Source organism: Littorina saxatilis, linkage group LG2, assembly GCF_037325665.1.
Source record: "Littorina saxatilis isolate snail1 linkage group LG2, US_GU_Lsax_2.0, whole genome shotgun sequence".
Classification (NCBI taxonomy): domain Eukaryota; kingdom Metazoa; phylum Mollusca; class Gastropoda; order Littorinimorpha; family Littorinidae; genus Littorina; species Littorina saxatilis.
Genome location: NC_090246.1, coordinates 59732816 through 59747815, shown reverse-complemented (window position 1 = coordinate 59747815; position 15000 = coordinate 59732816). Strand labels below are relative to the sequence as shown.

At 42.7% G+C, this 15000-nt stretch overlaps 1 protein-coding gene across 1 annotated transcript in view; it reads left to right on the top strand.

Moving 5' to 3' along the window:
• LOC138959398 (uncharacterized) overlaps positions 1-15000 on the top strand; it is a 19183-nt gene that overhangs the window by 2641 nt on the left and 1542 nt on the right. Inside the window, exons 2-3 of the mRNA XM_070330865.1 lie at positions 635-1012; positions 11773-12084. Coding sequence (XP_070186966.1) covers positions 635-1012; positions 11773-12084 — 690 coding nt within the window. The remainder of the gene's footprint in view (positions 1-634; positions 1013-11772; positions 12085-15000) is intronic.

Genomic DNA, 15000 nt, shown 5'->3' with positions numbered 1-15000 from the left:
AAATCATGGGGATGGTTTACGGTTTCCATCCCTTATCCGACCACAGGCGGAAGGTATCGTTCACTGGACCACCACTATGATAGTAAGATTACGTACTATGATAGTGGTGGTCCAGGTGAACGATACCTTCCGCCTGTGATACGACTCGGTAAGTTCCGCGTCAGTTTTTGTATTGTCCCTTTTTTTCGTGTAAAGCAATTAACTCAGTTCTTTCGAATGTCTCAGAACAAGCAGAAGTCCAGAAGCATAATTATCGTCGCTGCTGAAGCCTGTAGTCTTTGGCCAACACAAAATCGTCAGTTACGCACAGTAATGACTGTCTGTTATACCTGTTTTGTCATGGACCACCCGGTGGAACGAGTTGTTTCTGTGCACATTTTTCATTGCACGCACAGCGGCTGATCTGTCCTTTATTCCCGACACATACTGCTTGATGGACGACAGACTGTAACCCATGTAACTTTTTAGGTGATATCACAACAATTTTAATTTCAACCAATTCAACACCATGGCTGGCTCCCACCCGGTTGGTAACTTTCTCGTGCACCTCGGCTCTGGAACACGATTGGCAACTCTTGACTAGAACATGACTTAACCCACAACCCTCCATCAGCTCATATCACCCTGTCTGCAGAGCCATGGGCGGCCAAGGCGGTCAGCAACAAGGCTACCCTCAACAGGGCTACCCTCAACAGGGCTACCCTCAACAAGGCTACCCTCAACAGGGATACCATCAACAGGGCTACCCGCCTCAACAACAGCAACCATCGGGTATGCAGGGCATGCTCTCGAGTTTAACGGGGGAAAACCAAAACCAACAGCAGCCTTCTATGCAGTACCAACAACAATATCCGCAACAATACCCACAACAAGGGTATCCGCAACAGTACCCACAACAAGGGTATCCGCAACAGTACCCACAACAAGGGTATCCGCAACAGTACCCACAACAAGGGTATCCGCAACAGTACCCACAACAAGGTCAAGGGAACCCGCAACAGCGCCAACAACAGTGAGCATTTCGGTGCATGTTTTTTAGTTTCGTCTGTTTTTCACTGGAAACTAATGTCCGTTTGAATACAAGTACTCATCGATGCTAACATAAACAGCAAACTGCATAAACGGCAGAATGTGCTGCAATTAACGATGAAGACGCGATGAAATGTTTTCATTTGGGCGGAAAGCACTACAGTGTGTGTGTGTGTGTGTGTGTGTGTGTGTGCAGACAAGGACAAAGCAATGCAGGAACTGCAGCGGCAGCAGGAGCTGGCGCATGCGCCGGCCTCCTTTGTTGTTGTCTCCTCTGTTCGGATGGGGGTGATGACGGGTATGATGGCGGCGAAGGGATGCATGAAGATTGTGGCTAGAATTTTAATTTCTTCGCCAAACTTGCCGAAATGACCATCAAAAGTGTTGGGTATTTTTGTGTGTGTGTTAAGGGCAGTCCAACTATGAACAAATGTTTGGTATAAGACAGAAGTTTTTCAGCTTTTCGCCAATAGCCGACGTAAAACGACATCTCTGGAGCGATGATGACGGACTTTGAGTCAGAGGGATGATGACGAACATTGCGTCTGGTGAACGATGGCGAATATTGCGTCAGAGAGATGATCACTTTTAAGCGTTGACTATAGTCCGGCCTAGGGGCCAGCGGAGGACGTATTTTATTATGTAAAAAAAATCACAGCAACTTGAAGACAGTGCTTACGAAGAAAGTTTATTCAAGACGGTTATTACTATCTTGTGTAAAAAGGGTTAAGTAATATTTGTAATCGTTTGTGCTCTACCCTGGTAAAATTTTGATTGATACGACCAACAATGGGTACATTTCAGGCCCTCAGTGCCGCACCACACTATCCTCTCTACTGTGCCGAGTGCACGCCTTTCACACCTGTCAAGTTCTGCTTCACTGCATTCCTCCGCCAGGTTCTGTCCCATGAGCGTGACATTTTCAACCTTAAACCTGGGCGCGTATGCAAGACGATACGACTGCATGTCCTACGATAAGCGCCCCGAAGTTTGATAGCTCTCTGTCCGACAACTTTTGTCGTACAATGTACTGCCGCACAGGCATCGGACAGCCTCCCCGATAGCTAGCGGGGGGATTCCCTTGTACTGTCAAGGCTGCGCTTGCTGTGGCTGGCTGACCGTGGCTGGCTGACCCCAAATCGGCGCCACGCAAACATCTTGATATGCACCAGACGCGTGAAACCGCAACGCGAGTATCACTTGCGCTACAAGAGGCTAGGCGCCCATTCTGTTCGCAAACTAAATATTGTCAGTTATCACATCCGTCAAAAGTCAACTGCAACATATCGTGCATGCGGAATATGAAGTTGTGCATGTATCCCGTCCCCCAAAATAGTGTCTTAGAATATTTCTTCTTTCCCAGTAACGCTGCAAACTGATGGCAGCAATCTTGAAATCAAAGTTATCGTAACGACAACAGTGCTTATCGGTAGGGATAGGCACATCTAACTTTATCGTAGGACAGTGCCTACGATAGGCGTTATCGGTACTTCGTGAATTCCACGACAGGGGGTTATCGGAAGTTTCCCGATCATGCTTTGGACAACACAGTCAGGATGATGTGGGTCGGGTACGTCGATTACATATTTTTTTTTTAAAGGATTCAACGTAAAAAGTATTGGTCGTACACGACCCATGCCATCCGAATAGGGATACACTTTTTTTACCGCCACTTTGCAGAGTGCGGGGCGTACGGCGAACATATAAAATTCCCGGTTCTTTAATTTCATATGCATAATTTTGGACTGCCTAACAAATTACGTCATTGTTTATTAACAAAGATCATCCTTCGGAAAGTGGTCGATGGGAGGGTTCTATGGTGTTTTAGGATCACATGAAGTCTTATTCAAAAACTCCCAATAGTTACAGAGACGCAGAAAATTTTTTGAGGCTCTGGGTCATCCACGACCCAGGAAGGACGGTGAAGGTTATGAAGCACCAGAGTCCAATCGAATATATTGAAATGTGACGTTCTTCTTATTATTATTCATGCATGGGCTGAAACTCCCACGTTCACTGGTGTTTTTGCACGAGTGGGCTTTTTGACGTGTATGACCGTTTTTATCCCGCCATTCAGGCAGCATATACGCCGATTTCGGGGGAAGCATGCTGGGTATTTTCGTGTTTCTATAACCCACCGAACTCTGACATGGATTACAGGATCTTTTCCGTGCGCACTTGATCTCAATCAATCAATATGAGGCTTATATCGCGCGTATTCCGTGGGTACAGTTCTAAGCGCAGGGATTTATTTATTTTTTATTTTTATTTTATGCAATTTATATCGCGCACATATTCAAGGCGCAGGGATTTATTTATGCCGTGTGAGATGGAATTTTTTTTTACACAATACATCACGCATTCACATCGGCCAGTAGATCGCAGCCATTTCGGCGCATGTCCTACTTTTCACGGCCTATTATTCCAAGTCACACGGGTATTTTGGTGGACATTTTTATCTATGCCTATACAATTTTGCCAGGAAAGACCCTTTTGTCAATCGTGGGATCTTTAACGTGCACACCCCAATGTAGTGTACACGAAGGGACCTCGGTTTTTCGTCTCATCCGAAAGACTAGCACTTGAACCCACCACCTAGGTTAGGAAAGGGGGGAGAAAATTGCTAACGCCCTGACCCAGGGTCGAACTCGCAACCTCTCGCTTCCGAGCGCAAGTGCGTTACCACTCGGCCACCCAGTCCACGTGCTTGTCACACGAAGGGGGATAAGGCACTAGCAGGTCTGCACATAAGTTGAACTGGGAGATCGGACAAATCTCCACCCAGGCGGCCGCGGCCGCGATTCGAACTCACGACCTTCCGATTAGGAGGCCGATGTCTTACCACTACACCACTGCGCCCGTCGAAATGTGACGTTAACCGTGGGTCACTTCTCGGGTAGAATATGTAAGGACTTTGCTCTTGATTTGTGAAAATTGACGTGTACAGGGTTCAAACCAAGAAAGCCGGGAAAGGTCATTTAAACACAAGATAGTAATAATCGTCGTGAATAACTTTTCTTCGCAAAGCACTATTATAAAAGTTGCTTAGCGTTTTTCAGATAAGAAAAAAACTTCCTCCACCTGCCCCTCGGCGGGACGAAACCAAAGTCGAAATGATCCTTTGTCGTATATCTTATATCACCAAGAAAGATAATTCATAATTCAAATAAAGAAAATCAGCAGTTGGTGTGTGTGCCGCTGTGTGTGTGTGTGTGTGTGTGTGTGTGTGTGTGTGTGTGTGTGTGATCGTTTTCGGCATAATTATACTTTTTTTTCTTAAACCGCGCACACGGTCGGAGTGATATGAACATTATTAGTTGTTCTTCCAAACCCATGACAAAAGTATGACACATCCAGTCAGCTTTGGGTTTTTGTGCTTAATTGTTTTTGATTTGGCATTATATCGACGTTACTGTCCCGGAGCAAACGATCCAAATTTCTTTGCAAGTTGGTAATCAAAGGCTTTTTCTTTACCGTTACCTAACAAGGCACAGGTCTTAAAAATGGTTACGAACAAAGAAACAGTACTTCAATCAATCAATCAATCAATCAATGAGTCTTATATCGCGCATATTCCGTGGGTACAGTTCTAGGCGCTCTGCAGTGATGCCGTGTGAGATGAAATTTTATACGGCCAGTAGATTGCAGCCATTTCGGCGCATATTTACCTTTCACGGCCTATTATTCCAAGTCACACGGGTATAGGTAGACAATTATTAACTGTGCCTAAGCAATTTTGCCAGGAAAGACCCTTTTGTCAATCGTGGGATCTTTAACGTGCACACCCAATGTAGTGTACACGGGGGGAGGTTCGGACACCGAAGAGAGTCTGCACACAAAGTTGACTCTGTGAAATAAATTTCCGCCGAACCTGGGATCGAACTCACGCTGACAGCGGCCAACTGAATACAAATCCAGCGCGCTACCAACTGAGCTATATCCCCGCCCAAAGAAAGAATTATAAAAAAGTTTGTGTTTTGAGGTGTATGCTTCAAAATTACCCTAACATCAAAGCCGCCGGCTGACACGCAGACATCTTCATGTGCTTCCAAGGGAGGATTAGTTTTAATTTTTTTTTTTTTTACAAAGTCTTGCAAGACACAAACATACTTCTATACGCTTCCTTTTCTTTTCATATATGCAGCTGGTACGCAGCAATAAATGTCAATGCTTTTCTCAACACGTCTGGTCAAAAAGCTCACAAAACACAGTGCTGAAAAATCACACTGATTGGAATATGAAACGATCTAAAATGACTAATGTTGTCTCAGCCGTCAAGTGACATTTCTGCTATAAAAGAGTGCGTTGACAAACTGACTGCAGAACATAAACATAGATATCATGCCAAGATACAGTTGCATTTGTAAGCAGGACTCCCCACGAACGCCCAAACAAGAGGGTCCCGGGAACCCCTCCTTGACATTTTCTAACCTCCTCAGCAAAGTTTGAAGGCACAGTAAGCCTCCCGTAAACCATCACAGATACGGTCAGGCTTTTACACACAGTACAAACACCCTTTCATTTAAACACTCACCGATTGAGAACATCCTAGGTGCCCTCCGTAAAGAGCGAACAATTTTCAAAGAATTTATTTTTGCGTGGTTTATCTTACCCCTGAGCCATCGTGAACCCGTATGATCCAGTTTCCCTTTTTCACAATGTAGTCGTCAGTTAGTCATTTGAATGCGACTCGATGTAAGCTTATTTACAATAGCACGTTTTTATGCACGAAACAAACGGCTGTGGTTCACAAGAACTCTAGCGATGGCTTTTGACTGTTGAGAGGAACGGCGATATGCATAAACCGTCGTCTGCTACGACCCTTGCGTGACCCTGCTTCCGGGCTTTTCTTTTTTCAAACTTTCACAACTTCGAATTGTACTGATCTTGTCTTGATGAAAAAAGAATTCTTTTATGATTAAAGAATGTTTGTGTAACAAGCTGTCAATTTATTATTTAGATTCTAAAAGTTAGGTCCAGCGCAAAAACGCACCACGGTCCAAAAACATTTTGATAATCATCGATTCACGGCTATCGCCAGTTTACATCGATAGAATGAGACCCGAAGGGAAGTAACTCATGTTTGACCTGAGTTCAGGATGGGTCCAAAAAGTGTTCGAGACAATCTGCAAAATTAATTCTTTAAAAATTGCTCGCTCTTTACGTAGGGCACCTAGGATGTTCCCGTTTGGTGAGCGTTCAAATGGAAGGGTGTTTGCACTGTGTGTAAAAGCCTGACAGTATCTGTGATGGTTTACGGGAGGCTTACTATACTGTCCAGGCGTGATTTCCGGTATTCATAACAGCCGTCCAGCACCAAAACGAGGCGCCATTGTTGTAGAGGACCAAGTCCACGAAAATAAATTCTTTGAAAATTTCTCACGCTCGACAGAAAGCAGCCAGGATGTTCCCGTTCGGTGAGCGTTCAAATGGAAGTATGCTTGTACTATATGTAGACGCTCGGGGAGCTCTGTGATGGTTTACGGGAGGCTTACTGTGCCTTTAAGAGGGTCAAGGGGCCCCAAAGCCCCTGTGTACTTATATTAGTTATAACACATTGTGATAACGTACACAGTTTTTTTTTCTCCGTCAGAATATTCCAGGATGTCAAATCACCAATTCCCTGTTGGGTGGAATACACACACACACACACACACACACACACACACACACACACACACACACACACACACACACAGATACTAGACAGATACACACACACACACAAACGCGTGCACACACCCGTAGTTTCTAGTTTACTTCCTATTCCTTTTTACATTTAGTCAAGTTTTGACTAAATGTTTTAACATAGAGGGGGAATCGATACGAGGGTCGTGGTGTATGTGTGTGTGTGTATGTGTGTGTGTGTGTGTGTGTGTGTGTGTGTGTGTGTGTGTGTGTGTGTGTGTCTGTGCGTGTGTGTGTTTAGAGCGATTCAGACTAAACTACTGGACCGATCTTTATGAAATTTGACATGAGAGTTCCTGGGAATGATATCCCCGGATGCTTTTTTTTCATTTTTTCGATAAATGTCTTTGATGACGTCATATCTGGCTTTTTGTAAAAGTTGAGGCGGCACTGTCACACCCTCATTTTTCAATCAAATTGATTGAAATTTTGGCCAAGCAATCTTCGACAAAGGCCGGACTTCGGCATTGCATTTCAGCTTGGTGGCTTAAAAATTAATTAATGACTTAGGTCATTAAAATGAAAATTGTAAAAAAAATAGTTTTTTAATAACACGATCCACATTTACGTTCATCTTATTCTTCATCATTTCCTGATTCCAAAACATATAAATATGTTATATTCGGATTAAAAACAAGCTCTGAACATTAAAAATATAAAAATTATGATCAAATTTAAATTTTCGAAATCAATTTAAAAACACTTTCATCTTATTCCTTGTCGGTTCCTGATTCCAAAAACATATAGATATGATAAGTTTGGATGAAAAACACGCTCAGAAAGTTAAAACGAAGAGAGGTACCGGTAGAAAAGCGTGCTATCCTTCTCAGCGCAACTACTACCCCGCTCTTCTTGTCAATTTCACTGCCTTTGCCACGAGCGGTGGACTGACGATGCGACGAGTATACGGTCTTGCTGAAAAATTGCAGTGCGTTCAGTTTCATTCTGTTACAGCTTGACTAAATGTTGTATTTTCGCCTTACGCGACTTGTTTTTATTAAAAAAAACTCGCGGGCACATACCGAAACATTGTCTGCAGCTTCGTTTTCAAAATATTTCAGGGCTTTTGGTTTGTGTGTCACTGTATAGGATTTGCGTTTTGACATGGCTGAACATAGAAGGCAAGTGCTTGTCAACGAGAGAAGTGTTAAACACTCATTAAACAAGAAGGGCAAAGCCCATACGACTCACATGCTTGACCTTGACCTTTACATAGCAATGACATCATACACTAAGAACTGCTTTACACATTTTTCCTACCAAAATACATGTGACCTTGACCCAAGGTCAAGGTCATCCAAGGTCATGCAACACAAAGCTGTTAATTCAAGACATAGGAAGTACAATGGTGCTTATTGGCTCTTTCTACCATGAGATATGGTCACTTTTAGTGGTTCACTACCTTATTTTGGTCACATTTCATAAGGGTCAAAGTGACCTTGACCTTGATCATATGTGATCAAATGTGTCTCATGATGAAAGCATAACATGTGCCCCACATAATTTTTAAGTTTGAAACAGTTATCTTCCATAGTTCAGGGTCAAGGTCACTTCAAAATATGTATACAATCCAACTTTGAAGAGCTCCTGTGACCTTGACCTTGAAGCAAGGTAAACCAAACTGGTATCAAAAGATGGGGCTTACTTTGTCCTATATATCATATATAGGTGAGGTATTGAATCTCAAAAAACTTCAGAGAAAATGGGAAAAATGTGAAAAATAGCTGTTTTTTAGACAACATTTATGGCCCCTGCGACCTTGACCTTGAAGCAAGGTCAAGATGCTATGTATGTTTTTTGGGGCCTTGTCATCATACACCATCTTGCCAAATTTGGTACTGATTAGACTGAATAGTGTCCAAAAAATATTCAACGTTAAAGTTTTCCGGACGGACGGACGGACGACTCGGGTGAGTACATAGACTCACTTTTGCTTCGCATGTGAGTCAAAAACGTCACTGAATGTGGGACATGACGTAATTGTAGTAAAAGCATCACAGTTCAAGATTTTGCGCGACAAGAGGTGTGTTTCTTTTAACTGTGATAAAGAGGGATAACTCAACTTGGTATCTAACATTATTTCTGAACACTGTAACCACTTTAGCACTTTTAATTTATTTTTATCTATCTTCCAAACTTCTAATTCAGCTTCAAAAATGAGAGAAAAAAGTGTTTTTTTTCTGAATTCACCAGTTAAATCACTACGTTCGATGTTCTATTTTGCTTCCCTATTTATCTTCTGAAGTTTTTGATCATCTGATTACCTTGCTTTTCTATTTAGAAAATAATATGCACTCTTTTCTGAAAAATGGGTAGAGGGTGGCGGTAGTAAAAGCATCACAGTTTAAGATTTTGCGCGACCAGAGGTGTGTTTCTTTTAACTGTGATGAAGAGGGATAACTCAACTTGGTATCTAACACTATTTCTGAACACTATGAACTCTTTAGCACTTTTAATTTATTTTTTTCTGTCTTCTAGTTCTAAGCTTTAAATTCAGCTTACAAAATGAGTAAAAAGTTTGTTTTTTTCTGAATTCACCAGTTAAATCACTCTGTTGGGTGTTCTTTTTTGCTTCCCTATTTCTGTTCTGAAGTTTTTGATCATCTGATTACCTTGCTTTTCTATTTGGAAGATAATATGCACTCTTTTATGAAAAATGGGTAGGGGGTGGGGGTAGTAAAAGCATCACAGTTTAAGATTTTGCGCGACAAGAGGTGTGTTTCTTTTAACTGTGATGAAGAGGGATAACTCAACTTGGTATCTAACACTATTTCTAAACACTGTAACCACTTTAGCACCTTTAATTTATTTTTTTCTGTCTTCCAAGCTTTAAATTCAGCTTATAAAATGAGTAAAAAAGTGTTTTTTTTCTGAATTCACCAGTTAAATCTGTTAGGTGTTCTTTTTTGCTTCCCTATTTCTGTTCTTAAATTTTGATCATCTGACTACCTTGCTTTTCTATTTGGAAGATAATATGCACTCTTTTCTGAAAAATGAGTAAGAGGTAGGGGTAGTAAAAGCATCACAGTTCAACATTTTGCGCGACAAGAGGAGTATTTCTTTTAAAATTGGTGAAGAGGGATAACTCAACTTGTTATTTAACACTATTTCTGAACACTGTAACCACTTTAACACTTTTAATTTATGTTTGACTGTGTTCCACGCTTCAAATTGGACTTCAAAAATGGATACATAAGGTTTTTTTCCCTCCAAATTCACCTGTAAAATCACTATGTTTGATGTTCTATTTTGCTTCCCTATTTCTCTTCTTCAGTTTGTGATCATCCGATTGTTTTTTTGTTTACATATTCACAATACAATATCACAATTTCTTCAGTAGGGTTTACGTGACATAATCTCATACCTATGCTCAAACTTCATATTATCTCAAAATTTTGCGCGACAAGCACTATTAATTTTGTTATTTCCTGATAAACCAAACATTGAACTAACATAAAAATACTGGGACCCCCTCCATATTTTTCTCATACGTGTTTCGGTTTCTATAGGCGCAGGGAGGCACAGGTTTGGGCCAAACTTCACCAGAGAAATACCTCACAAACAGCTGCCAAACGTGCCAGACTTATCTTTTTGAGTTTTTGTGAGTGTGCGCGCGTTCCTCATTATGTCACACTTGTCTCGAAAAAGAACAGCCACCTTCCATTATTCTTCCAAACTAACTTAGCTGTTGCGTCATACCTGACGAAATATGTCGAAATGCGTCACGAATTGTCATCAGAAGCTTGTTTCGCTCAAACAAGCTGATAAGTACTCAGATTCTGAGCGACCAATATGGTAAGCTTCTGTGTAAGCGACACATATATTTGTACAGAGGCCTTGAGTGACTCTTCCGCAATGGAAGAGAAGTGAGTCCACCGGAAGAACACTTCTTACTACGCGAGTAGTACAGGCAGGTATGGTACCACATTTGAAATCTGAAAGTTCCGTGTATGTTGGGAAAGGTTAGCCTAGTCATTGCGTGTGTTTCATAGATAGACACAGTCTCTGTCTTCGCTCTGTCTCTCTCCGTCTGTCTCTTTCCAGAAAGCTGTGCATCTTGATTAAGCAACACGACACTCTCTTCAGAAAGCTGCATGTGCATCTTGATTAACCAACACGACTCTCTCTCTCTCTCTCTCTCTCTCTCTCTCTCTCTCTCTCTCTCTCTCTCTCTCTCTCTCTCTCTCTCTCTCTCTCTCTCTCGGGAGCGCGAAGAAGACAGACGTCGATCAGTTTGGAAAAATTATCAGAACTGCTGCCAGAATCGTCAAAGAAGAACTGCCAACTCCATCTACGAGAATACAGCCATCAAAAATTTAAATAAGATCCAGTCAGATCCATCTCGACCTCTCCATTCCGTCCTCGTAGCTCTAATTTCAGCCCGATCAGCATCAAGGAGGCTGCGCTCCTTCAAATGCCGCACACACAGGTTCCTGGACTCGTTCTTGCCCTCTGCTGTCACAACGCCACGACCTGGAGCAGTCAGTTTGATTTGTCGCCACCTCCGCAGCTAGGCACACTATCGTGCATGTGTGCGTGCGTGCATGTTGGTGTGTGTGTGTGTGTGTGTGTGTGTGCGTGTGTATGTGTGTGTGCGTCTGTGTGTGTGTGTGTGTGTGTTTGTGTGTGTGTGTGTGTGTGTGCCGTGAGAGACTGGTAAGGATTTTTAGATGAGTTTTAGTGCAACTCTAAATTCTTAGTAAATGTGATACGGTTAAGTGTTGATGGTTTTAAGTGCAATTCTTATTTCTGAGTAAATGTGATGTATTTTATGTCTGTAATCGCCTGACACTGCTTGGCAATTTTCCTTCTTTTTGTAAAGATAGTAAAATCTTGAGTCTTGAGTCCTCTCTCTCTCTCTCTCTCTTACTCTCTCTCTCTCTCTCTCTCTCTCTCTCTCTCTCTCTCTCTCTCTCTCTCTCTCTCTCTCTCTCTCTCTCTCTCTCTCTCTCTCTCACCAAAACATGTGGATCTTCACTAACGTAACCAACACGACTCTATCGTTCTGTCCAGAAAGTTGTTCATCTTCACTAACCAACACGACACTCTCTCCAGAAAGATGACGAGCCCACCTCCCTATGCGAATCCCACCGCTCCCCCTACCTACGGAGAGCCGCCAGGTGGCTACGGGCAACCGGCCTACGGGCATCAACCGGCCTACGGGCATCAACCGACCTACGGGCAACAACCGGGCTACGGACCGCAACCGGGCTACGGACCGCAACCGGGCTACGGACAGCAAATGGGTTACGGCCAACCGGGCTACGGGCAGCAAATGGGTTACGGCCAACCGGGCTACGGGCAGCATATGGGTTACGGCCAACAGGCCTATGGGCAACCGGGCTACGGACCACCTCAGGCTGGATTGTAAGGCTACTGTTTAAGTTCTTCGTTCTTCCTGATACTGGCAGGAACATGCCACTCCTCTGGGAGGACAAACGAGTGTGTGTGTATGCACTGGGTGGTTGTAGGATGGGGGTTGGGTTTGGGCTGGGAGCGTGTATATGAGGGAGGTCGTGGGTGATCTGAATTTTGTTTATGCATCTCTATGATGCAAGGTGCGTAGGGGCAAACGGAGCATTAGGCTCCTCGGGGCAATAGGCCCCAGTGCATGGAAATTGTGTTCATTTCAGTCAGACCTCATCAGTCATGTTAGAAGAAGCTTAACAACCATTCAGAATTCACTTTACTTATTTATGCAAAGAATATCTGAGCCAAACAGGTAACAGTACACAGTTTACCAACCCTTTACAAACAGGAACCATTTTATGACCGCCAAAACCCATTTGGCAACTTTGTGAGTGGTTGTGACATCTTAAATCCACTCATTTGATTACTTCAAGGCCAGCCTGAACCTTTTCCCAGTGGAAGGTTTACTTTATACACCGAGTCTAATTGCCCCATGATATTAAAGTTGGGCTGTTCCTATTTGAGGTCCCAAATTTTGAAAGTTTAAAAAAAGGGGGGGCTTAATGCCCCATTTTAAGGGAATTAGGCTCCGTTGCTTTTTTGAACATATTCTGCAAAAAATGATAGATATTCCACACAATTTTATGTAGGTTTACTTTATACACTGAGTCTAATTGCCCCATGATATTAAAGTTGGGCTGTTCCCATTTGAAGTCCCAAATTTTGAAAGTTTCAAAAAAGGGGGGGGCTTAATGCCTCGTTTGCCCCTACTTGTTTTCAGTAGTAGGCGTGTGTATTTTTTTGGAGGGGGTGATCAAAGATTGAGCCTTGACGTGCCAGTAACTTAGTTTGTCATCATTTTCACGAGTTTTCATTCACAAACACCTGGTAAATAAATCTCATGTTCCCCATGCAATAACTCGAGGTGGTGAATGGGTTTGAGCTTTCATGTGAAACGTGGATTGTCAAAGTAAAAGCCAATCAGGCTGATTGTTTGATGTGTGGAACCATCGTGGCTTTGGATTTGTGTTTCCGAGGACAACGATTGTAAGTATTCACTCTCAAAGACCCAATCAATGTTGATAATTACCGCGGCGACTCATGGTCAATTTGCAACTTATCTCTGTAATCGGAAAATCCACAACGAAAAGTCATAAACACTTACAAGAAAAGAAATATGCTCAACACTTACTGAATTCACAGGTATGATCGCAGCTCTGTACATTTTCAGACTGGAAGAAAAGCGTCAACAAGCTACGTTTGACGTCACATACAAGTTTCACGTGTTATCTTGTGCTACTGTAACGATGCTTTGTAGCCCGGAGTTGGATTCTAAAAATTCGTCTCCCTGTGGGTTATTGTGCATTTTGTTGCACAACCAAAATGATGACAAAAACGATGTTTGGTGGCTTGTCGTCAGACCAGCATTTTGTTGTTGGTCCTCGGGGAGCATATCGCCTTTTGTCTCATATTTATCAACCGCGGCCTTCGGCCTTGGTCGATAAAGATGAAACAAAAGACGATATGGTCCCCTTGGACCAACAAAAAAGCTGGTCTGTCAACAAGCCACCAAACATCTTATATTGTCGGTATACTGGTAGACCAAATTTCACATTCCCCCTCCCCCACCCGCCAACCCCAAGAGAGAGACTATGGTAATGATCATCAAACTCCACACAGTCCTTCAGGTTCAGCCACTATTGGTGACCGGTTACTTGGAGGGAGAATATCGCACTACACACTCCCTCCCCCCCCCCCCCCCCCCCTTTTAAGATTTTAAGACTTCGCTTCCTTGTTCATTGCCTCTGTAAATCTATCTCCAATTTAAAACTCTTAAAGTCTTAAAGTCCTGATTTTCTTATATATTTTTGGAAGTCTTAAAATGGGAGTTCCAGGGCATAGCCCTTTGTGCAGTGTGGCACAGTTACTCATCTCATCGTTGACATGCTGACAAGTTCACTCTCCTGTCGTCTTCTGCAGTTCTGGGGTTTTACGTGTTTAAAGAATTACTCCCTGTCCAAAACCGTTTCACATCGCACCAGGAGCGACAAAGTTGGTCGGAGGTTTCTAATAATGTCACCACACACCAAATTTGAAAGTTCAATTATTCAAATTTTCAAAGCTTACTTTGGGTAATATTTTCAGACTGTAATTTCTCCGTGCACCCTATCATTCTGTGTTTTCGATTCGTACTTCTTGAGAGATCCTGAAAGCGATTGTACTTGCACGCATTATCTAGATGACAGATTTACAGATTACGGAGTATCAAAACTCGCATGGGTTTGTGTCTCTGACTGTTATGGATAACTGCGGGCGCCGACAAAATAAGTCGGGGAATAGAATCGTGCCTCTTGCGCTGAAGAGATTGCATAACAAAACTGTTCCCTATTTGACATTGGTTGAATTAACTAGCATAATTACAGAGCATAAATCGAGTTTATCATTGCAGATCTGCCAACATTACAGCACAGCGAATGTCCCTTAAACTAATTTTCTAAAAATAACTTCCTCCAAATGGCGTCTGAAATACTTTCTCTTGAATATTAGGAGTGGGCACTTGTGGCTTTGTCGCATTTTTGTGACAGTGCAAGCTAGGAAGCCCCTGTAATGTACTTTTCTTCAAATGGATAGACGCTTCAGGCATAATTGAACGTCCATGTACCTGGGTGTGAGAAGTCCAGTGATTGTTCGCGCCAATCGTAGAATGCCACATACCTGGGAATCAATACGATTTCGCCGTATTCTGTACGCATATTTGTCCAGAATACGATCAGTACGGTCAGTTTGAAAAATAATACGACGAGAAAAATTCCAGGACTACTTTTCTTCGCAAGAGCATCCCCAAACCGATCCATCATCCAGTATTTTGACACA